The sequence below is a fragment of the Vicia villosa genome, linkage group LG1, assembly GCF_029867415.1.
Source record: "Vicia villosa cultivar HV-30 ecotype Madison, WI linkage group LG1, Vvil1.0, whole genome shotgun sequence".
Taxonomy (NCBI): domain Eukaryota; kingdom Viridiplantae; phylum Streptophyta; class Magnoliopsida; order Fabales; family Fabaceae; genus Vicia; species Vicia villosa.
In genome coordinates this window covers 90,280,083-90,302,330 of record NC_081180.1, presented here as the reverse complement: position 1 = coordinate 90,302,330, position 22,248 = coordinate 90,280,083, and the positions used below count along the sequence as shown (strand labels likewise).

Sequence of the window (22,248 nt, the reverse complement as noted above, 5' to 3'; positions counted from 1 at the left end):
CTTCATAATATCTTTGAAAAATCTCGAAATCGTTGCATCCATCTTGATCAAAAATTTTCCTTCTAAATGGAGAAAAGGATAGCTCTTAAATTAGCGTCTGTCTTCAGCTCAAATTTGGTGGATTCAATCTTCCCTTCATTGTCAATTGACGGTGAACGGTACTCGATCTTCATAATTTTTCAATTGTTGGAGTAGGATTGGAGATCCTTTAGTATGTTTTTCAGATCTACAAGAGGGGTGTACTCATTGATTTTAAATTCTCTTGAGATTTCAGCATCGTTAAAGTAAACATTTGTGACATGCCAATTGATGTTCATCATAGTGTAGTGTATTTTGGTATGGAACATATGACAATAGCCCCCATATTAGCACTTGTAAATAAATATGGACCTATGAAATATTATCTTGTGCCAAGGGACGTTCCGGAGATGCATCCACCACTCAAAATAGAATGGAATTCTATTGCAGACAGAAATAGAATCTGCATAAATAGAAAGAGATGTTGCATTTTTTGGTAAACTTCATTATGTAATGAAATATGTCAAAATGTATATATTAGACACCATTAATATTACTACAACATTACATACAACACATTGATGAATAAACACTAAAATGAATTGAAACATTTGCCGCCATCTAAATCTATATCTACGGGTGGTACTCCCATTGACTTTTACTTATTTGATTCTCTATCAATTTCGCTCAGCTTGGTGAACTCTTGCATCCTTTCCACAAAAATGGTTTGGCCAAGTCTCGACTTTTGTTGTTGAATTAGTTGTCCACTTCTGTGATGTGAGTGGTATAGGAAATTTCGGTTTCAAATAAACTTGAACGAAGTGCCGCAGGTTTGAAATCCACCCAACACACATGATACGATCATTTGGATTCTTAGGTGGGGCAGTGTGAAATCGAAAAAAAGTTTTTGAGAAACTGTAGCTTGTAAGATCTCCACACACTCTATCATACACATTTTCTATAAAATTCTCCATTTCATAGAAGCACATCCATTTATTCTCCGGTGTCGGTCCACTAATGCAAGGAACAAGAGATTCATAAACTGTATCAAAAGTTTCTTTTTTCTCATATAGGCAAGTGTATGATTCTTTATGGCCCCTCCAATATTGGATAAGTTGATGGCGAACAAGTGTGTGATCCCCTTCTCCTTCACTGAGTAAAGCAGAAACAACTCGAAAACCGCAGTTACCGTTACCCTAAACATTGATGATCCATTCAATGTATTAGTGCATAAAAATCAGCATCTCTTCGATGAATGGAATTGTTGGTGGAGATGGGGAAGGAGGTGGTTTTCTAATGAGATTTATTTGAAAACAATTTTTGGGCTTTTGGAGTTGGAGAATCTGGAAAAAGTTTGTCATCATGTTCAAAACAAGAAGGAGATCGCATCATTGAATTGTCACTCGGTGTAGGTTTCACCTTCTTAGGAGCACCTTTTGTTTTTAGCGGTTGAGATGGTGGTTTCAAATCTGTGATTTCCAGATAAGCAATCTTCCGCAATTGCTCTTTGATGTGGTTTTATATTGTCATCGGCTTTCAAAAATATCTCTTGTATCACTTCTCATTCGGTCAAAATAGAGATATCTGATTCAGTTTACCGTCTTTCATTACACCACCATCATCATCATCATCAAGTTTGAGCCTTTTCCATTGAGTGCAAACTTCATCCATTCGTATCGAGCTATCAATTTTCACCTTCTTAGAAATAAGACAAGAACAAGAGATACCATAGGTTTTCATAAATGTGCAACCACACTTTGAGCTATCAGAACCTATATTCTCAGCTCATTTGGCTTCAGGAAAAATATAATTCAGTCCTGCTCGAGATATGTTGCTGACCAACTTAAAATAAATATTGTTGTCTTTGAATCTGTGTTCCAACACTATAATGCTACGACCAAATGATGTTTGTATCTCATTATGTTGATTTTGAATCATTTAGTTCACAAAGTCTCAACCTCTACACAAATCACCCATACTATTTCCCAACCAGTTCTTCAGAGTAGTGTGCAGACTCAAGTCGGTTTGTTGTTGTATTTCTAAGGTGTCTAACCTAATCGGTCTAAGCACAAACAATTTTCTCCTTCACTTGATCTAGAATGGTACTTTCAACATATTTCAACAAATCTGAATATATTTCCCAAACTTTCCTAAAATGTATAACATCATCGACATATAACTCTTTTGTAGACGGATTTACTATAACATTCCATGTAATTGGGTGACCAACTAACTTTTCACACATGTCATGGTTATGTAAACCACATATCATATTAAGTCTCCATTTGTTTTTTGCCAAGAGATAACCACGAAACTTAAAGGGATGCTCACATTTTCTTGAACTGGTGTCATCTCATTTGAAATTCTGGAGATGGAGTCTATACTTTCCACTTCTTTCGCATGTCATTGACACAAATTCACCTTTTCTATTCGAACCATTATCAGATCTTCCGATTAAAACACCAAACCCTAGTTTGGATGCCTCCATATGAATACATTTAAGCATGTGATCACGAACCTCAAAATCTTGTTCATTTGTAAATTAGTTGCCAACATCAACCTCCTTCACAACATCATGTTTCGCTTTCGGAGACACAATAGGCTTGGGGAAAACATCAGGGTGCACCATAACACTAATGAAAACCATAACATAAAATATTCAAAAACAGTGGAAAATGAAAACAGATTGGTTACAAAAGAAAATTGGCTGACTCCGAATATGCTTTTCTTCGGAGAAGTTCCTTAAGACTCCAGAGATACGTTTCCAGACACGATACAAGTTTTATCAGCATCAAAACAACAATAATGTCAACAATCAGGCTTAAAATATATGATCCTTACCTTGAAATCCAGCTTCCTTTGATCCTTTTGATATGATGAACCACGAGAATGAAGTTTTTGAGTGAAAATATTGATTGAGAATTAAGGGTTTTTGAAAAGGATTTTGGAGGAAAAATGAGTATGGAGTATAATTATGTAGATGGTTGTTTCCTAAAAATGATGTTTGTTATTTTTGAAGATACATCTCCGAATATATCTAACATGTAAGGGTGACAAAATTTTAAATTTCCACTTCAATACTTCGAAGATGCATAGTCGAAAACTCTACTAGGATGATCAAAAATCAACAAATTGAGTTGATGTGCTTGAAGGAAGATGCATCTTCGAGACAGTTTTGGTCTAAAAGTGGAGTGGCATCCGAAGATAGCCAATTTTGTAGCATGTATAAGGCCCGTCTGGAGATATATCTCTAAAATCTGATGGGCAATTTTGAATTTTCATAGGGTGTTTTTTCACCCAATAAGATGCGGTTAAAAGTTCTCAAAATTACACATGCATTATTGAATTGACCTTTACCTAGTAATATGAAACAGCTTAGAGGGTTTTTAGGGCATAAGCTAAATACTTTGAAGAAATTCAACAATAAAATGCGGTTAAAAATTCTCAAAATTACACATGCATTATTGAATTGACCTTTGAAGAAATTCAAGTGCATGTTCATCAATCTTTCATAAAGATCATGCAATATCTCGAATACTTTCATAAAGAAAGTTCGAAGTCATTCTCATCCTTCGACCTTAGATAGACTTTTTCGATCATAAGCAATACATTTGAATGGTTACCATCGAATGCTGTAAAACTTTTTATTGGATGGTTACCATTGATCGTGTAAAACTTTTTATTGGATAGCAATTAAACTCTGTATATTAATATATAATTTACAAAAAAAAAAAACAATTATTACATTAGTATGATAAAATAATTTAAAAAACAAATATAGGATATAACTTGTAGATTTGGTTGATTCCGAAAACAAATTATAATACGGATGCTCAATGATACAAATTAAGAGCAACAAAGGGAAGAAAAATGGAAGTAACGTGTTGAATGATTCCATTATTTACCATCCTGTTCCATCATTTAAATATTAAGATTTCACAACATTCATTTCATCTCATTCCATCGATCTAACAATATCATAGGTTTAAACAAAAGCACTTTGTTAATTAAAGGTTTATCATATTTAAATTAGGGTTGAAAATTAAGGAGAAAAATGGCTAGTCAATTTTAATAGAAAAAATATTTCAAATAAAACAAAGTCAAAATCCCTTTTCCCTAGTAATTCTTTGATAAATTGAATTATCCATATAAAAGCTTTGTAAACACCTCCATCATCGTATGTAGTAGCATCTCATCTCATACAGTCAAAATGTTTGATAGCAGGGATCTTGGGAATGGTTCTAGTTAATGTACTGTATTTTCCCTAACATCGAAACATCCTTTTTGTCCTCAATTTCAACTAGACTGAATTGCAGCAAATAAGACATGAGAATCTAGTGTGGAGTACTAAACTTGGTCATAATGGCAGCATTACAAGCAACATCGTGTACCAAAAAAGTTTCAGTGCACGGCTAATTAAATAGACGTACAGGAACAAAGGCACGAAACAAATCACGCAAATGGATGAAAATCATAGGCGACTTATCACAGCTTCCACTTCAGAAGGGGTATAAAGATGATATGCTGGAGCCACCCTGGCAATGTCAACGTTGTTGGGAGTGACCTGATGAGAAAAGTACAGAGAGGAAACAAGTTATATTTTATTCTCCATTTCATTTCAGTAGAGGGAGACAAACAACTGCAAGTACATGCGTTTAGTTTTAACTTTACCTTCTCTTCCATAACTTGTTTCAGAATGGATAAAGCAATAGTCTCAGCTTCTTGAAGAGACAAGTCCTGCACAACATAATAAATCAACACCAAACTCAGCTTGTTTTCATGTTATCTTGATGCCTCTATACTGAAAGATAATCTTTCAGCAAAATGTTGCCAGCCCATGAACAGAAATTTCAATACAGTTGTTATTAAGGGACTCTATATGTTGACATGAATGGTGTTAAATTAATTTGACAGCTGAAATTTGAAATTATAAACACTTAAACTAGTTCAACATTTTCCAGACAAACACAAGCAATGGATATATACCTGGGCAAATATCAATTCGAGTTGAATGGAAAACCCCAAAAAAATGGGGAGAATATACAATGGCATACTTGCTTGAAACAACAGAGATACAATAAAATAAGATTTTCTTTTCTGATAGCTTTTTTTACTGTTTAAGCATATTTTCTTATCATTAACAAGATTTGTTTTATTTTGTCATGAACTAAATGAAAATCAAGTTAATCTTTACAGAAAAATTTATTACAACTTCAGATAAATATAAATATATAAGTTATTTGTAACAGCATTGAGGTAATTAATATAAAAGTGTCCTCTTTCTTCTGAATCTATCCTGCCATTCATGCTGGATAACAGCACTCCTTATTTCCAGGGTAGGAATAATAACAGAGTGAAAATCAAGTTAATCTTGTAGAAAAATTGATTGCAACTTCAAATAAATATACAAGTTATGCATAATAGCATTAAGGTGATTAATATAAGGGTTAATAGTAATTCACGCCCTGTAATGTTAGCGAATTATGCTTTTCCCCCCTCCCTACCTTTTGACAACGGTTTTTTCAAAAAAACCGTTGCCAAAACCTGTCTTTGGCAACGGTGGGGGGTAAACCGAAACACGCTCATATTACAGGGGGGTAAACTACTATTAACCCTTAATATAAAAATGTTCTCTCTCTTCTCAACCTATCTTGCCATTCATGATGGATAACAGCACTCCTCATTTCCAGGGTCTGGATCCTTTGTGTGTGTGGAAGGACATCTCGATTTATTTGTGTATGGAGTGAGTTATGATCCTCTTCATTTGTCAAAAGAAATGGAAGGCTCCTCTTTAAAAGAGGTTGACATAAATAAATTTGATTTTTAAATTATGTTTAATGATGGTGGGACCCACTTGGTGATCCAACCCACTGTCTAATTTTTGTTCTATCTCTCCAAATGGAACAATCTATTTCTTTTGAAAAATGGAAAGAAATCCCAAATTGAATCTATTCTCAAGAAATTGAAGGATATATTTGGAGTGAGAAAGAGAGATGGTTTGTCAAATCTTTTTCATCATTTAATTCTTTTGAACTTTTCTTAATTTTTGTTCTCTCTCCATAATGGAGCCCTCCATTTTTTTAGAAATGGAGGAACTCAGCCCTGAGGAACATGCGAAAATAAAAATCCAACAGTTGTTTAATGAATATTCGAAAATCAATGTAAATCTCTTAAAAATAAAATGTGGCTAAAATGCTTTACTCCATAACCCATTCAACCCATCATCTCCATTCCTTCTCTGCCACGATGACCATCCACACGGCCCAACACTAAGCAGATCTCTGCCAATCTTATCTTCCCCAACGCATTGGTACCAACCACCTTTCATTATAGTTTTCTGTTCTTTTTATTGACTTTATTTTCCCAAACTTCTGTGTTTTTACAATTTTACTAATGATTACAGATTTGGGGGCAAGGATTTGCTGTTATTGTATTCGGTGAATCTCTTGTTAGTTTAGCATTCATATGGCTGCATTCATATGGGAGGGGAGGGGATGAGGTGGCTGGAGCACAAATGAAGAGTAATGACCAACAAGGAGTTCTTCATCAAAAATGTTTTTTATTTAAAATAATAATAATCTCATCCCTTTTTGTGTTAACCGTGTGTTAATTCCGTGTGTTCACTCCCTTTTCCACATTTCAATCCCAACTAACAATTTTAATGCTATGAGCAGATTGAAAGATTAAGAAACAACCAACATTAAGAACAACAATTACCTTGTTGTATTGTTCTTGCAGAGAACTGTCAGCACCTTCTGATCCTGAACCAATGGCTTTTGCGTTGCATTGCCAGAATGTGCCAGAAGGATCAGTATAATATCTGCAAATCACAACATTTGCATTCAGTAAAAACAAGCCCAGAATGTAAAAACAACCAAACTGTATCATCTAGTCAGAGAAGTAATAGAGCCTCTGCCTACAAAAACAAAATACCCAAACTGTGCATTTATTTTCTGTTTTAACAATGATCTGCATTAGTATGTGTTGATGGGCATGAATATGAAAATTGCTTACAGTTTAGGGTTAATCTCAACACCTTATAGGGAGGTAAGATACGAACTACCCCCAATTGTTTCCCCTTAAGGTTCAAAAGGTGCTAAATTTCTACCATGAACTGGTTTGACAGAATAAACTAAAAGAAAAGAATATATTTTGCTCCTGTAGTTGAACATGCAGAGTAGACAACCGAACCACAGAAAAAAAAAATTATTTGCTTACAAACGAATGGTAAGAGTAGGAGGTGTATTCGAAACTATAGCATCTTTCTCTTGAAACCATAAAGTAATTGATAAGAAAAAAATGAAGGACTACATGACTGCGAAATAATTGCAATGATCTTCACAACTATTTTGAGAAAGGAAAAAAGAAATATAAAAGAAAGGAAGAAGTGATGAGCAAAGGTCATATGTTACTTTCAAGGAACAGAGTGAAACAGAAAAGTGAACACTGCAGGAAAATAATTCTTGGCAAATTTATCCGATTTAGAAATGATTCAACATCAAAGAAAAGTCATTAGAATCACATGAATCGCATCAAAATATCAATTTGATAAGTGCTACTTGTTAGCCACTCTTTGCGTATGAATAACTAGAAAAAGTGCAATTGTCCTAGAAAAAAAATTCACAAGTCCTTTCACTGATCCCCAGAAAAGTAAGTCTAACATATAAGGAGCAGCAACATCAACTCAAAAAAAGATTACTAATATCATAGATTCAGACAAACACAAAAAATGAGCCAAAAGGACAAGTCCATCACAGGATCCACATGTTAACCATTGCTTAGATGGAAAAAAAAATACTTACAAGCTAGGTCCATTCTCGTCATGGCCAGCAATGAGGAGAGACACTCCAAATGGTCGAGACTGTCGGAGAAAAAGAAATGGTGTTATAAAGGATACAAAATGGTGTCCAGTATCACCACCGGAAATAAGCATCTTATACAAAAAGAAAAAGCTTCTTGGTCCATGCATCGGAACCAATCTGTAGACTGCAAAATACACCTTACACAAGGACAGGTACTTGCTCCTTTAATAGGAATGTTATATATTTCACAATAGATGGAAATTTAGGATATTTATGCATCTCAAAATATAATATAATTACAAGAATTCTGTTTATATCTCCTCCATTAAACATTCAAAAAATGCAACCCGCAAAGCATTGGTATTTCTAGCAAATTTGTAAAGAAAAAGGAATCAGGAAAGTTCACAAGTTTTGAGCATTAAAGACTCTAAGCAACTAAGCAAGCAAACCAAAAGAAACACAACAAAAAAACTAAGAAGTTCTGTACCATTGATTCTTCATCGCCTTCACCGAAGCGCAAAGCTAGGTCACAAAGAGCTTGAGTTGTGGACTCTACAGTCATCGGTTCACCGTAAGAGAACCTATGATTCTATAAACAAACCAAAATACATCAATCGCCAACCAATCAACCAATCGCAAAAAATATCATACAAAGGTAACAAACAGTACCTGAGTTTCAACTCGTGCATGCTCAACAAGTGTACGAGCATCAGCAATCAATCCACTCATTGCACAACCAATATGGTCATCAATTTCCATAATTTTCTCAACGCTGCTAGGCTCCTGAAAGCAGAATTTACACTAAATTAATCTACCAAATCTAACCACATGGAACATAACTGATAATAGTAATTACATAATAAAATGATAAAATTTCTACTAAATTAAATAAAAGGAACAAGAACAGACCAGTAGAGGGGAAGTAATACGCTTTTCAACTGCAAGGACAACACCCTCTTTGGTCTTCAAACCGATTGCAGTGGATCCAAGCTGCAATCAAGTAAAACCCATTAAAAACAGAAACACCTATAAACCCTAAAAGAGAAAGGCGAGATCGGGGAAAAACAAACAGCACACCTTGATGGCTTCGATTGCATATTCAACCTGAAACAAACGGCCTTCAGGAGAAAAGGTGTTGACTCCTCGGTCATACTCAGTCCTAATTCGTTCAGAAAATATCAATAAATTAAACCTAGAAATGAAACCCTAATATAATACATTTGGGAGAACATGGATTATCTATGAAATTGAAATCTAGCAAGGTAGAGAAACCCTGAAATGAAAAAATTGTGCGATAAAAGAGAGAGTGAGGGTTTTACCTTGTGAGAAACATTTTGGATTTGATTCGATTATCACTGCATAAAAATGGCGGAGGATTGAGAAATTGAAGAAAAAGCGGAAAAAGGAGAAAGAGAGTGAGATCGGAGTTACCTAACAGAGACGGTTGTGGGTTTTCAGTGCTCTTCGGTCTTTACTCTTTGAGGTTTGGGAATGAGCAATGGGCTTTTGCTTCTTTAGTATTCTTTTCTTGCTCAACAGGCTTGTAAAAGTCACAAATATTTTAAATATATTAATTGAATAAGGTTTTATTTGTTTCCATGAACAAATAAATATTTTTGTTTCCATGAGCTAAATTTTTAAATATTAATTAATCTCATTATTGATAATTTAGAATAGAATTGTATTATAATAATTGAATGGATATAATGAAGGTTTATTTATCATGTGTCTCAATTTAATAATTTTTTAGGTATCGTTAAGATAGTCCAGTTGAAAAGTTGAAAGTTGTTTGAGAATTTGCAATTGTATAAATGCGAGTTTGAATATGAAATATCTCATTTATTTATTTTTAAGAAGTGAAATTTTAGATTATTGAAGAAAAAACATATTAATAATATTCGACATAATTTAGTGTGCTTTTATGTGAAAAAAACATGTAGCTCGATAAACATAAATTACCAGGCTAATGGCTCATGAAGACCGGTCTAATTCATAGTCACAACTCAATAAATGCGGGCAGGTGGACTCTCATTCCTAAACACCACATAGGAGTGCGACCTCCTTTCGGCATAATCGTTAATGTACATTAAACGCGCATCTGTCCTTCATGTCGTAGCATTAAAATTATTAGTTGGGATTGAAAAGTTGAAAAGGGAGTGAAGCACACAAAAGTCAAGCACGCGGAATTAACACAAGACTAAAACAAAAGGGATGAGATTATTATTATTTTGAATAAAAACATTATTGATGAGGAACTCCCCGTTGGTCACCACTCTTCCTCTGTACTCCAGCCACCCTTCCCCCCGACACCATGCTGCAGCTACAGGTATATAAGAGGAGTTCAACCACAAGAGTGTTACACTAACAAGAGATTCACCAAATACAATAACGACAAATCCTTACCTCCAAATCTGAAATTATTAGTAATATTATAAAAGCACAGAAGTTTGGGAAAATAAAGTCAATAAAAAATAGAAAACTAAAATGAAAGGTGGTTGGTACCAATGTGTTGGGGAAGATAATATTGGTAGAGACCTACTTAGTGTTGGGTCGTGTGAATGATCATCGCGGCAAACAAAGAATTTAGATGATGAATTGAACGGTTTTGTGGAATAATGCATTTCAGCCACATTTTATTTTTAAAATTACATTGATTAACAAATACTCATAGAACAACTGTTGGAATTTTTTCTTTTCACATGTTCCTCTTAAGAGAGAAAACAAGGATTAAGAAAATTTTAAAAGAGTTGAATGATGAAAAATATTTTATAAATCATCGCTTTCTCACTCCAAATATATCCTTCAATTTCTTTTGAGAAATAGATACAATTTGGGATCCTTTTCTTTTTTTAAAATTAAATAGATTAATCCATTTGGAGAAAGATATAACAAAAAGTAGATAGTGGGTTCTTTCACTATAGGTCCCACTATCGTTAAGCATAGTTAAAAAAATCATATTTATTAGTGGAGCCTTCAATTTCTTTTGAGAAATGAAGAGGATTATAACTCAATAGGTACACACAAATAAATTTAGATGTCCCGTCCACACATGGAAATGATCCAGACCCTAAAAATGAGGATCTAGACCCTGGTAATGAGGAGTGTTGTTATCCAACATGAATGGAAGGATATATTCAGAAGAAAGTTGGCTAAGCCTCGTCTTCTTCTTTCTTTGCATTTTGCATTTGACTTATCATACAGGTCAGGTTTTTGGCCAAACTTCTGCGCTAGCACGTTTTACCAAGGTTTTCTCTAATATGGGCTCGTCATTGCTTATTTGGGTTGAGTGTCAACCTTAGTGCACCCATTTTTTTGCTCCTTAATTAACTTAATGTTGTTATAAATAGCTTATATTTATCCAAAGTTGCAATAAATCTACCATATGAGAAAATTAAAGCCTATGGAAAACTCTACTCTACCTTCTTTCTAAATCTGCCTACTCACCAAAATAAGGGTAATTTTGGTCCAAAATTTACTTTTTCTAACTAATGATGTCACTTTGTTCATTTCCAACTACATGGTTATTGTATTGTGCCTTTGCTTACTAGGTTTACTTTAATTAATGATGTCACATAGGTTTCTTTGGTTCCAAACCAACCAATCTAAACCTATTTTTTATGCCTTTTCACGTTTACCCAATTTCATCACATCACCTTGAAACTTTTTCTATGCATTTTCTCTTTCTTCATTTCCTCCTTTCTCTATTCCCGCTATTGTTCCTCTTCTTCCTTCACCTACACAATCTTTAACTACACAAATCCCACATTCTTCCTCTTCTTCATTCTAACCTTTTTTTTCCGTGAAACAACCAGATCATGAAGAGGTGGCTCTTAAGAGTAATGCTTTTGACTTGTCGTTGTGTTGGAATGGATTAGATGATTTCCGCATATCGTATATGTAGGTCTGGTACCATAGATCCCATTTGTGTTAAGTGTAACACCCCTTTTCTAACCCCAAATTATAACATACAATTCACAGAGTAATCATGCATAAAGGAAAAAGGGCGTCACATGTTAATTTCCACCTCAATGAAAATCCAAAACCAACATACAACATTCATAATATGCACTAATTATATTGTAACACAAATTGAAAATCTCATGCTTTCATACATTATGCATAAACGCTTGCGGAAAACAATAGGATTGCTATCAAAAGTTTCAATGAATATATCCCATACTATACTCATCTACCAAATTCAATTAACATCTCCAAACATGCTAGTTGAAATTCACAATCCAGGCTACATGGCCTTTAAACAAAATATCCAAAATACCAAATAAAACATAGAAAATAGCAATCTCCAAATATAAGCATAAGTCTAAAGAAACCCCCCCCCCTGCACGTTACCAACAAAGGGTAACATTCAAACAGAAGAGTGAGAATTCAAATTATTATAGATAAACATAATAATGGGAAATGCAAAACATAACAAGCATACATTTCACAAATTCATCAATCTTCTCAAAACATGCTTTCATATCCATATATCAGAGTTAACATGTTTAGAATCAACCAACCAAATTCCATCATACAAGTAATCATATTCAATTACCAACTCAATAATTGTAATCCATTAAGGAAATATCATCAAGTATACAATTATTACTTCACAAATTTCCACATACATGGATCACTAATCAAATAATCATACCACCCAAATCATATGATAGAATCACACAAAACACAACTCACACCGACACGTGCGACTCAAGTGTGACTCTATGCAATATACATGCAGATCACTCTGTTATCATTTCCGGCAAGCCGATTGTCATTCTCTACAGACTAGATAACCACCTCAAAACTCCATTCGGCGTTAAACTTTCAAATCCCATTCGACATAAGATTTGGGACAAGTAAATAACCTTCGCGATGTTACCCAACATTGCCACTTTCAAAGACCCATGCTTGTGTACGCCTGCAACAAAACAAGACTCATGCATTTAAGACGATCTCTCTATCTCTTAAACTACATAATCACGGCTTTCCAACTTTGCACCACATTATACATCATGACATTCAATCCAAATCCTCAAGCATCAATTAGCATATAACAATTCAACTACGTAATTCATGATTATCACGTCACATAATACATCCATGAATAATGGTCACACTCTAATCATACATAACATACATACATAATTACATGTTATTCTCAATTAACATCATAATTAATTCAACAAGTGCCAATAATTCTTATCATATTATATAGACAATCATATTAGCTTCCTACGGCTTCAAACAGCGCATAAAACTAGTTCACGGATCAAAAGTTATGAACATTTGAAATTTTTACAAACATGGCTTATTCGTCCGGCGGAAAGATTGGTTCGTCCGGCGCTCCAAGTCAGTAGCGTGACATCTTCTCGCCCGCTAGACTCTCCCGACAGAGGTCTGTAAACGCGCGTTCGCCCCGCACTCTAAACACTCGCCTGACGCTCCACACCAGAATTGGAAAATTCAGTGCGTTTTCAGCACCTCTCATACCAACTCTAATTCGAGTTTAACCCAACCAAACTCATTTCAAACATCATTTTATCACAAGTTATGAGTTCCTATTCATGTTTCTAGTCATGGGTCATCATTACAACACATTGAATCATGAAAATTCACAAAATCACATTGATTTCTCATAAACCCTAACATTTAGCATTTCATGAAAATGAAAGATGAAGAGATTGCATAACAAACACATTATCTAATCATGTAACATGTATTAACTTGGATTCTAACCCTTACCTCTTGATTCAATCCACCCTCTTAATGAAATCTACAATCCTCTCCTTTTTGTTTTTCTCTTAGCCTCTTTTCTCCTCTTTCTATCTTTCTCTCTTTTCTTCTAATTAGGTTATTACCTCACAAACTCTCTACTAACTCTAATTGATGTTGGGCTTAACCCACCCAACTATTCTTTCTAATTTAATTAGGTCCATTTAGCTAATTCACTATTATTCTTCCAATTCCTCAAATAGCTAAATTAACATAATAACACATAATTAATTAATTATCACCCCAAACAATAATTAAATAAAACAAATAATTACCACAACACCAAATAATGCTAATTAAATAAATACCTAATAAAATTGGGATGTTACAACTCTCCCCCACTTAAAAGATTTTTGACCTCGAAAATTACCTCAAACAAACAACTCCGGATACGAGATTGAATGCAAAAAAGGATGGGGTATGGGGCTGAAAGAGATTGAATGTTTTAATGTTGCTCTATTGTGTAAATGGATTTGTAGGATTCTCAAGGAGAAAGATGAATTATGGAGGGATATCATTGAACATAGATATGGGGACATGGTTAAAACTTTGCGATTTGATGAAGATATTGGTCCAAAAAGCAAGCAGTCCTTGTGGTAGCGAGATATTGCAAAGATTGGGAAAATATTAACTGTTTATGAGGAAATTGAGATCAAGTTTAAAGCACGAATCAAGTTTAAATTGGGAAATGGGGCATCCACACCTTTCTGGAAGGGCATATGGATTAGGAACAGGAATCTTGCAACTATTTTTCCTGTTCTATTTACATATGTTACGAAGAAGAAATGTATTATATTGGAATGTGGCAATTGTATCAATGGAATATGGAGCTGGAATATGTAAGTGAATGAGGGAGGACTGGGCCTTGAAGCTACTGCCGAACTTAGTGAATTACAACAGATTTTGGAAGAAATTTCTCTAAAGCACGATGAGGAAGATGGACTGATATGGACAGTAGGATATGGGCAGGAATTCTCTATAAATTCATGCTATATTAATTCTATGGTAGATATTAATTGGAATCGTGGTGCGGCTATCATGCTAGTCACGTGGAAAAAGCTTTAGAAAACGGCGGTACCTTCAAAGGTTAACTGGCGTGGCGTGACATGTAAGCAATCGTTAGTGATATCTAACGGGAGGGACCAAAAATAGAGACGAAAAATATTACGAGGACCATAATTTGAAGAATTTTTTTGTAGAAACTAAAATTAAAGGTTGTCATATTTATAGGGACTAAAAACATATTTAATTCTTTTATTTTATAAAAAGCAAAAGTTCAAGTCGAAAGACATGTTTATATATGCATAATTATAATATAAGTGTCCAATGTTATTTTTAAAATTCTTTGTTTCTTAGTTCAAAGTGAGAGTTTGATGAAACATTGAGTATACTGGTGTTTTTAAGTTGAAAAAGAAATATTGTAGCATCAGATTTGATAGCTTTCACACAGTGGTTAGCTCTCAAATCTATAAATATTTAAGTTCTACATGGGATAGATTTTGCTTGTTACATAGCTTTCAACACTACGAGTCTTTTAGGTAAAAATAGTGGTTGACTGATAAGCTAATTAATAGCTTATAGCTTATGATTGATGACTGATAACTTATAGCTTAAAGCTGATGGTTAAGACTGATAGCTGAAAAACTAATTGAAGTGTTTGATAAAATTAGCGGTTCAATTAACTTATAAATGTAAAATGACATAAAAGATATTTAATACATAATTATTTTATTTTAAATTAAAATACATTATAAAAAAATAAAAGTGGATTTTTGTTAAAATAATAAGGGTTAAAATAATCCCATCTACTCTCGAATTGACAGGATCCTTGCTAATATTGAATGGCTGCAACAACATTGTGATGCCTCTCTACACATCCTCCATCCTAGTATTTCAGATCATGCATTGCTCAACTTATATGTCCACAAGCTACATACAAATATTAGACTCTTTAAATTCAGTAACCACTTGACTGAGTTAGAGGGATACAGTGATATGGTTAGAGGTAGTTGGAACAAACCGGCCAGTGGGAGCCTAATGATCATCCTACGGCATAAACTCCAAAGATTGCAAAAAGCCTTAAGGGGCCTGCATAGTCCCAAGAATGATATCCAACAGAATTTAGCTAAGTGTAGAAGTGATCTTCAGGCTGCACAAGCAAACCTAATGTTGAATAAAATGGACAGAAATTATATTGAAAGTGTCAAGCATTTAACTTCTGAGCTGATCAAATGGAGGAATATGGAGGAGAACACCCTTAGGCAAAGATCAAAAGTTAAATGGCTTCGAAAGGGAGATGATAATACTGCATTCTTCCATGCTTATCTCAAATCCAAACAGCAGGCAAGAAACATTACTCTTCTGAAGAGAAGTGATGGATCTTTTGTCACCCTTCAGAAAGATATTGAGAGGGAGGTTCTAGACTTCTATGGCAGCCTTATGGGAGCTGGTAGTCCCCATCTTTACCAAATTGATTTAGAGGCTATGAGGAAAGGAACACAACTAACTTGGGAGCAAAGAAAATACCTTCTGAGTCCTGTCACTGTCTAAGAGATTGACAAACTCTGAAAGGCATAGGAGATCTAAAAAGTCCAGGAATTGATGGCTATGGAGCAAAGTTTTTTAAAACCAGTTGGCACATTGTTAAAGAGGATGTGATAGGTGCCATTAAAGATTTCTTTGAGAAGGGGGTGCTTCTTGGTCAGTTCAATAAAACTGTGGTGACACTCATCCCAAAGAGTTCTTCTGCTAGCAGCATCAGAGATTACAGACCTATTGCTGGATGTAGCACTTTCTATAAGATCATTGCAAGGATCCTGACTGACAGATTGGGAAAGGTCTTGAAGAGTGTAATCAGTCAATGTCAAGCAGCATTTGTACCTGGACAGCATATTCAAAACCATATCATGCTTGCCTATGAATTTATAAAAGGGTATAGTAGGAAGCATGGAGTTCCTAGATGCATGATGCAGTTGGATCTCCAAAAAGCCTATGACATGGTGGATTGGAAGGCATTACAACTCATCATGCTAGAATTAGGAATCCCTGCTCAATTTGTTCAATGGATTATGCAAACAGTCACTACTGTGACTTATGTCTTTAATGTGAATGGTGAGATGACACATCCTATGGCTGCTTGTAGAGGCATCAGGCAAGGGGACCCCATTTCCCCCTTGCTTTTTGTTATAAAGATGGAATATATGACCAGACTTCTGAAAAAAATGCAGCTGGACCAGAATTTCAAATACCATACCAAGTGTGAAAAAATGGGGCTTTCCAACCTCATTTTTGCTGATGATGTTCTCTTATTCTGCAGGGGAGACATAGACTCTGTCCACATGATGCTGAATACGATAAAATTCTTCTCTCTTTCAACAGGCTTGGTGATGAATCCTAAAAAATGCAAGCTCTTTTGTAGTGGGCTTGATGATACAAGTAGAAAAGCTATAAAGGATCTAACTGGTTTTGAAGAAGGGCAGCTCCCAGTTAAGTATCTTGGTGTTCCTCTGGACTCCAAGAGACTAAACATTAAACACTATCTCCCTTTAATTGATAAGATTGTTAGCAGGGTGAGGCACTGGACTTCAAAGTTGTTGAGTTATGTTGGCAGGATACAACTCATTCAAAGCATAGCCTTTACTATCACTCATTATTGGCTGCAGTGCTTTCCTTTGCCTAAATTTGTGCTTGCCAAAATTGACTCCATCTGTAGAAGTTTTCTCTAGACAGGAAAGCAAGAGAGGAGCAGGAAGAGTCCAGTTTCTTGGCAGACTATTTGCACCCCTAAATGCAATGAAGGACTGAATATTATGAATATCTCTGTCTGGAATCAGGTTACCTTACTAAGTGCTTATGGAACATTGTTAGAAATGCTGAAAACTTGTGGACACTATGGATCCATACCTATTATCTGAAGGGCAATCACCCAATGGATGTCACACAAAGCAACACTTGGTCATGGACGTTCAAGGCAATCATGAACCAAAGAGAAGGTATTCCTTATATTCAATCTCTATGGACAAGCATGCTGAATAACCAGAAGTTCAATATGAAGAAGACCTATGATATGTTATTAGATGGCTTACCAAAAGTATCGTGGCATAGCTTGATGTATTCAAACCCTGCCAGACCTCGAGCTCAGATCATCACATGGATGTTATACCATGGTCGATTACCAACAAAAGATAGACTCTGCAGGTTTGGTATGATCAATGATGATATATGCAGTCTTTGTAGATCTGATCTTGAGACTCTTCCCCATCTGTTTTTTCAGTGCAGAGTGACTCATGGTATTTGGAGTAAAATTCTGAGATGGATTGAATGCGATCATAGTCCACTAGATTGGAGTATAGAACAAAACTGGTTGATTACAAATACTACAAAGAAAGGGTGGAGAGCACGATTATTGAAACTTGCATTTACTGAGGCAGTGTATGGCATTTGGCACTGTCGCAATTCTGCTATTTTTGATCCCCAAGATAGAAGCATAATAATTACTGAGATTATGGAAAACATTACACATAGAGCTTGGAAAGATAAAACTCTTAGGGAGCATATTGCTAGATTTATGCTATAATGCTCTAAGTTAGTTTCCTTTTGTCTTTTAGATTGTTGGACCTTTGTGGTCACATTGTATTCAACTGTTTTTGAATTAATAAATAATTCCCTTTAATTAAAAAAAAAGGGTAAAAATGAAAAAAAAACTATAAGTTAAAATGCTATTTAAAATAGCATCTGAAAAATAAGCTATAAGCTAGCAAAATAAGCTATAAGCTTATGATGAAAAGACCGCTATCAAACATGTCTAAATTGTTTTATGAGTTTATAAACTATAAACTATAAATTTAAAATTGTGTCTTACCAAACAAAACCTATCTACTTAATATAAATCTAAGGTTGTCATGATGACAACCTAGACAAAACCCTAATTTGATGCTGATGTAGAATTCTCACATAATTTGATGCTTATGTGACATTCTTACAAAGCTTCTCAATTTAAGCCAAACTTTTCAATTTTTAAAAATACTTTTTAAAATTTTACATTTCTTTGAATGGTAAGTCTCAAATAAATTTTGCTTACAAAAATTTGTCAAATAAAAGTGTCATTAATATTTTATAAGGGTTAATACCTATTTTCACCTCTGCCATATGGGGTTGGTTTGAAAAATCCCCCTGCCAAAAAAAAAGTTGCAAGAATTCCCCTAACATTTGAAGATTCTCTCGTTTTAAACCTTGTAAAAAATTTATTTTTAAAACCAACATTGCCAATTGAAGATTCAGTCATTATAATGATATCCTCTATCTTTCAAGAAATAGGTGATATGATGAAAAATAAATATAAATTTATAATGTAAATGAAAACAAAAATACTTATATAATAAATTATTTACTACTTATTAGGATGAATAAAAAATTATGTCAAATTAATTTTCATATTATATTAAAAAAATATAAATAAACTTTTGTGATGATGACAACCCTAGACAAAACTCCAGCAAAAAGCTTATGTGTCAATCTCACATGTTTTTCAAATTAAAAGTATTAATAAAATTGATATAATTATAATATCTTTCATTATTATTATTATTATTATTATTATTATTATTATTATTATTAATAATTTTATGTCTCATAACTGAATTATAAGTTATGAATAATGGAAATCAATGGTTAAGATTTGAAGTAATTGTTCAACACTTACTTCAAATCTTAACCATTGATCATGATTAATCTAACGGCTTTAATTAATTTTTTATATAGAAAAATATTTTCAAAAATAATTAAATTAAATGATCAATTAGAACCGTTAGATTAATGAAAATCAATGGTTAAGATTTGGAGTAAGTGTTCAACACTTACTCTTAGCAGTGGCGGAGCCAGAAAAATTATAAAGCCTGGGCAAAAATTTCAATACCACAAATTCACACATTGTATATAATATGTAAATAGTCATCAATCAAAATAAAAGAGACTCGTCATTTTGTCAACAAAAATATAATTTGAAATAAAAGATATGAAATATAACTTTACGGGTTAAATAAAATCACGAGGCAAATGTCCTTTCCGAGACTTCTTTGCAGTGAATGTTCGAATAATATCAATATCATCAATTGACTTGAATATCTCCCGCTCGGTGTAACATACCATCAAATCATTGAACCACTCATCGTTGATCTTATTGTGCAATTTAGACTTGATAATCTTCGTTGCTCAAAAAGCTCTTTCAACGGATGATGTCGACACCGGCAATATCAAAGCTAACTCAATAAGTTTGTAAACCAATGGAAATACCAAATGTTTTTTAGTTTGAACCATCTTCATAGCCAAACATTGAACATCTTCACAAGTGGAAAATGAAGCGTTTCTTTTCACTTGAAGAATGTAAGTGAGTTGATCTCTTATAGTTCCACGATCATCATCAAAAAAGTCTGCATGATGAATATCAGCAAGACGGGCAAGCTTATCAACATCAAACTTGGAGAAAGAGTTCTTGGGGTCAAGACATGGGAAACAATCAAGGATAATATTATTTCCTTCACTAAAGCGGTGATCCATCTCCATGCATATTTTGTTAATAGCAACATAAAAAATCTCAGCACGATAATGATGAAGCCATGCCTTATGCCTTGTGCTATGAGATATCTTGAACAATCTACAGAACAAGTCAAACGAATCTTATACAATTCTTTTGATTCCTTGGTTGCTTTAGAAAACTTACTTGCCACACTTTGTCTTTGATTATTATAATCATCGTAATGCTTGACGCATGAGTTGTGTAAACTATTATGACTACCAACGTGACCTTTCAAGCCTTGAGATGCATGCTTCCAATCTCTATATCTGCATTTAGTGAAAACTTCAAAACCAAAGTGCTCGGCCCTCCCGGGTTGCTTAAAGAGAAAGCAATAAAAATAATAAGCCGCATCTTTGATCTCACTGTATTCTAACCATGTATAATTCTTATACCATGATTTACTAAATGCTCTTGTAACACTTCCAAATGGAGTACGAGGAAAGCTTGACAAATCTGGTTGCATTGGACCCTTCAATATATATGCCCTCCTCACTTGGTCTTGAATATCCGGAGCATACTCACTAATTTGTTTCTTACGACCTGGATCACACACAATTTCATTTGGATTAAACTCATTAACGATATTAGGCGGTGGTTCTAATTCGGCTTCATGTTGCGCAACATTCACATTCTCAAAACTTGCTCTATCAACCATAAATCTCTTAATCTCTGAAATTAAATAATGTTAAATTAGTAATGTAATAAGAAAACAAATTTTACAAATAAAATAATATAGTTTCTTAATATTTCTCAAAGTTGTAATAGCACATAGTTTCTTAAAAATTTTCAATGTGATAAGACAACAAAATTTACAAATAAAATAATTTCTTAAAATTTCTCAAAATACACTTTTAAATCCTAATTCTATAGAACTCAATTACATTTTTAAAAAAATAAAAATAAATGATAAATAAATAGTTACTAGGAACAATAATATCAACTAAAAAGATACAATGCAAAAAACGGAAAAAGATTACTAGGATTCTAGGAACGTAATGGCAAAACAAAGATGTTAGTAATATTTTGACTAATTCAAAGCTTAAGTTCCAACCACTAACATATTGACACGTATCAATTGAATAAACAAATAAAAAATAAATATAACAATAGATATGTATTACAAAAGTTAGGATCAGAACAAACACTTTTCATTCTTCTCCTTCTTCCTGTTATACTTTTTTCCAGTTTTTCAACCAAATCAAAATTCAGATTTGAATGAATCTTTCTCAAATTAGGGCATTAATTCTCTCAAAATTCCAACAACAAAAAATGCAACAACAATAATCTAACACAAATTGATTAAGAAATCTGAAGAAGAAACCTGTGGTGGCGGAAATAATCGGCGGTGGTGGTAGTTGTGGGATACAAAAATAATCGGCGGTGGTGGTAGTTATGGGATGCGGTGTGGATGAAGGATTGAAGGCAGAGCTTTTGCTTGGTCTCTTGCAGAGCGTGTTCCTTTTTCTTTTCTTTTTTGCCCTTTTTTCTTTTTTTTTCCTTTGAATTTTTTGTATTTTCATTTATTTTAACGCAAAAAAATTTTTGGGCCAACTAAAGAGCATGGGCAACTGCCCAAGGTGGCCCTATGCTAAAACCGCCCCTGACTCTTACAGTAAATTTATCCCTCCTCTTTTAGAGGAGGAATATATTACTCCAAGAGTAAGTGTTGAACACTTACTCCAAATCTTAACCATTGATCATCATTAATCTAACGACTTTAATTAATTTTTTATATAGAAAAATATTTTCAAAAATAATTAAATTAAATGATCAATTAAAATCGTTAGATTAATAAAAATCAATGGTTAAGATTTGGAGTAAGTGTTCAACACTTACTCTTGGAGCAAATATATCTCTTCCCTAATATTAAAGATGATAATAACGTTCATATCTATCGCTACCCGCGAAAATCAACAGAGTCGTCACTAACATATTTATCCTGAAAAGGAAGGGAATGTCAGCAAACCATGAAACAAAACAACGATCTCACGACCAAAGAAGAAGGTAAGGGAGTCGGTTGCACAAGGGGAAGGTATTAGCACCCCTCGTGCCCATCGTACTCGATGGGATCCACGCTTA

The 22,248-nt window shown here is 34.0% G+C and overlaps 3 protein-coding genes across 3 annotated transcripts; all 3 read right to left on the bottom strand.

Moving 5' to 3' along the window:
- Nucleotides 1-695: 695 nt before the first annotated feature.
- LOC131648962 (uncharacterized) lies at nucleotides 696-1,689 on the bottom strand. The gene is made up of 3 exons (XM_058918701.1): nucleotides 1,617-1,689; nucleotides 1,438-1,523; nucleotides 696-1,214 (listed from the first exon to the last, which is right to left on the bottom strand). The coding sequence occupies exons 1-3, from the start codon at nucleotides 1,687-1,689 to the stop codon at nucleotides 696-698; spliced, it is 678 nt and encodes a 225-aa protein (XP_058774684.1).
- Nucleotides 1,690-4,247: 2,558 nt separating this feature from the next.
- On the bottom strand, nucleotides 4,248-9,372 carry LOC131643493 (proteasome subunit alpha type-5). Its single transcript, XM_058913724.1, has 10 exons — nucleotides 9,252-9,372; nucleotides 9,140-9,175; nucleotides 8,898-8,979; nucleotides 8,730-8,810; nucleotides 8,490-8,603; nucleotides 8,308-8,409; nucleotides 7,821-7,879; nucleotides 6,736-6,838; nucleotides 4,690-4,755; nucleotides 4,248-4,582 (listed from the first exon to the last, which is right to left on the bottom strand). The coding sequence occupies exons 2-10, from the start codon at nucleotides 9,151-9,153 to the stop codon at nucleotides 4,490-4,492; spliced, it is 714 nt and encodes a 237-aa protein (XP_058769707.1). The 5' UTR covers nucleotides 9,154-9,175; nucleotides 9,252-9,372; the 3' UTR covers nucleotides 4,248-4,489.
- Nucleotides 9,373-19,805: 10,433 nt separating this feature from the next.
- LOC131648942 (uncharacterized) lies at nucleotides 19,806-20,824 on the bottom strand. Its single transcript, XM_058918683.1, has 2 exons — nucleotides 20,318-20,824; nucleotides 19,806-20,237 (listed from the first exon to the last, which is right to left on the bottom strand). The coding sequence occupies exons 1-2, from the start codon at nucleotides 20,822-20,824 to the stop codon at nucleotides 19,806-19,808; spliced, it is 939 nt and encodes a 312-aa protein (XP_058774666.1).
- Nucleotides 20,825-22,248: the final 1,424 nt, after the last annotated feature.

Coding starts and splice junctions, on each gene's coding strand:
- LOC131648962 (XM_058918701.1), bottom strand. CDS start 1,689: ATGGATGAAGTTTGCACTCAATGGAAAAGGCTCAAACTTGATGATGAT. Junction 1,524..1,616: donor TGGTGGTGTAATGAAAGACG/GTAAACTGAATC, acceptor ACCACATCAAAG/AGCAATTGCGGAAGATTGCT. Junction 1,215..1,437: donor CAAAAGGTGCTCCTAAGAAG/GTGAAACCTACA, acceptor ATCAATGTTTAG/GGTAACGGTAACTGCGGTTT.
- LOC131643493 (XM_058913724.1), bottom strand. Junction 4,756..6,735: donor TGCAAGAACAATACAACAAG/GTAATTGTTGTT, acceptor TATGTTGTGCAG/GACTTGTCTCTTCAAGAAGC. Junction 4,583..4,689: donor AACAAGTTATGGAAGAGAAG/GTAAAGTTAAAA, acceptor TTTTCTCATCAG/GTCACTCCCAACAACGTTGA.
- LOC131648942 (XM_058918683.1), bottom strand. CDS start 20,824: ATGGTTGATAGAGCAAGTTTTGAGAATGTGAATGTTGCGCAACATGAA. Junction 20,238..20,317: donor ATAATCAAAGACAAAGTGTG/GCAAGTAAGTTT, acceptor AGATTGTTCAAG/ATATCTCATAGCACAAGGCA.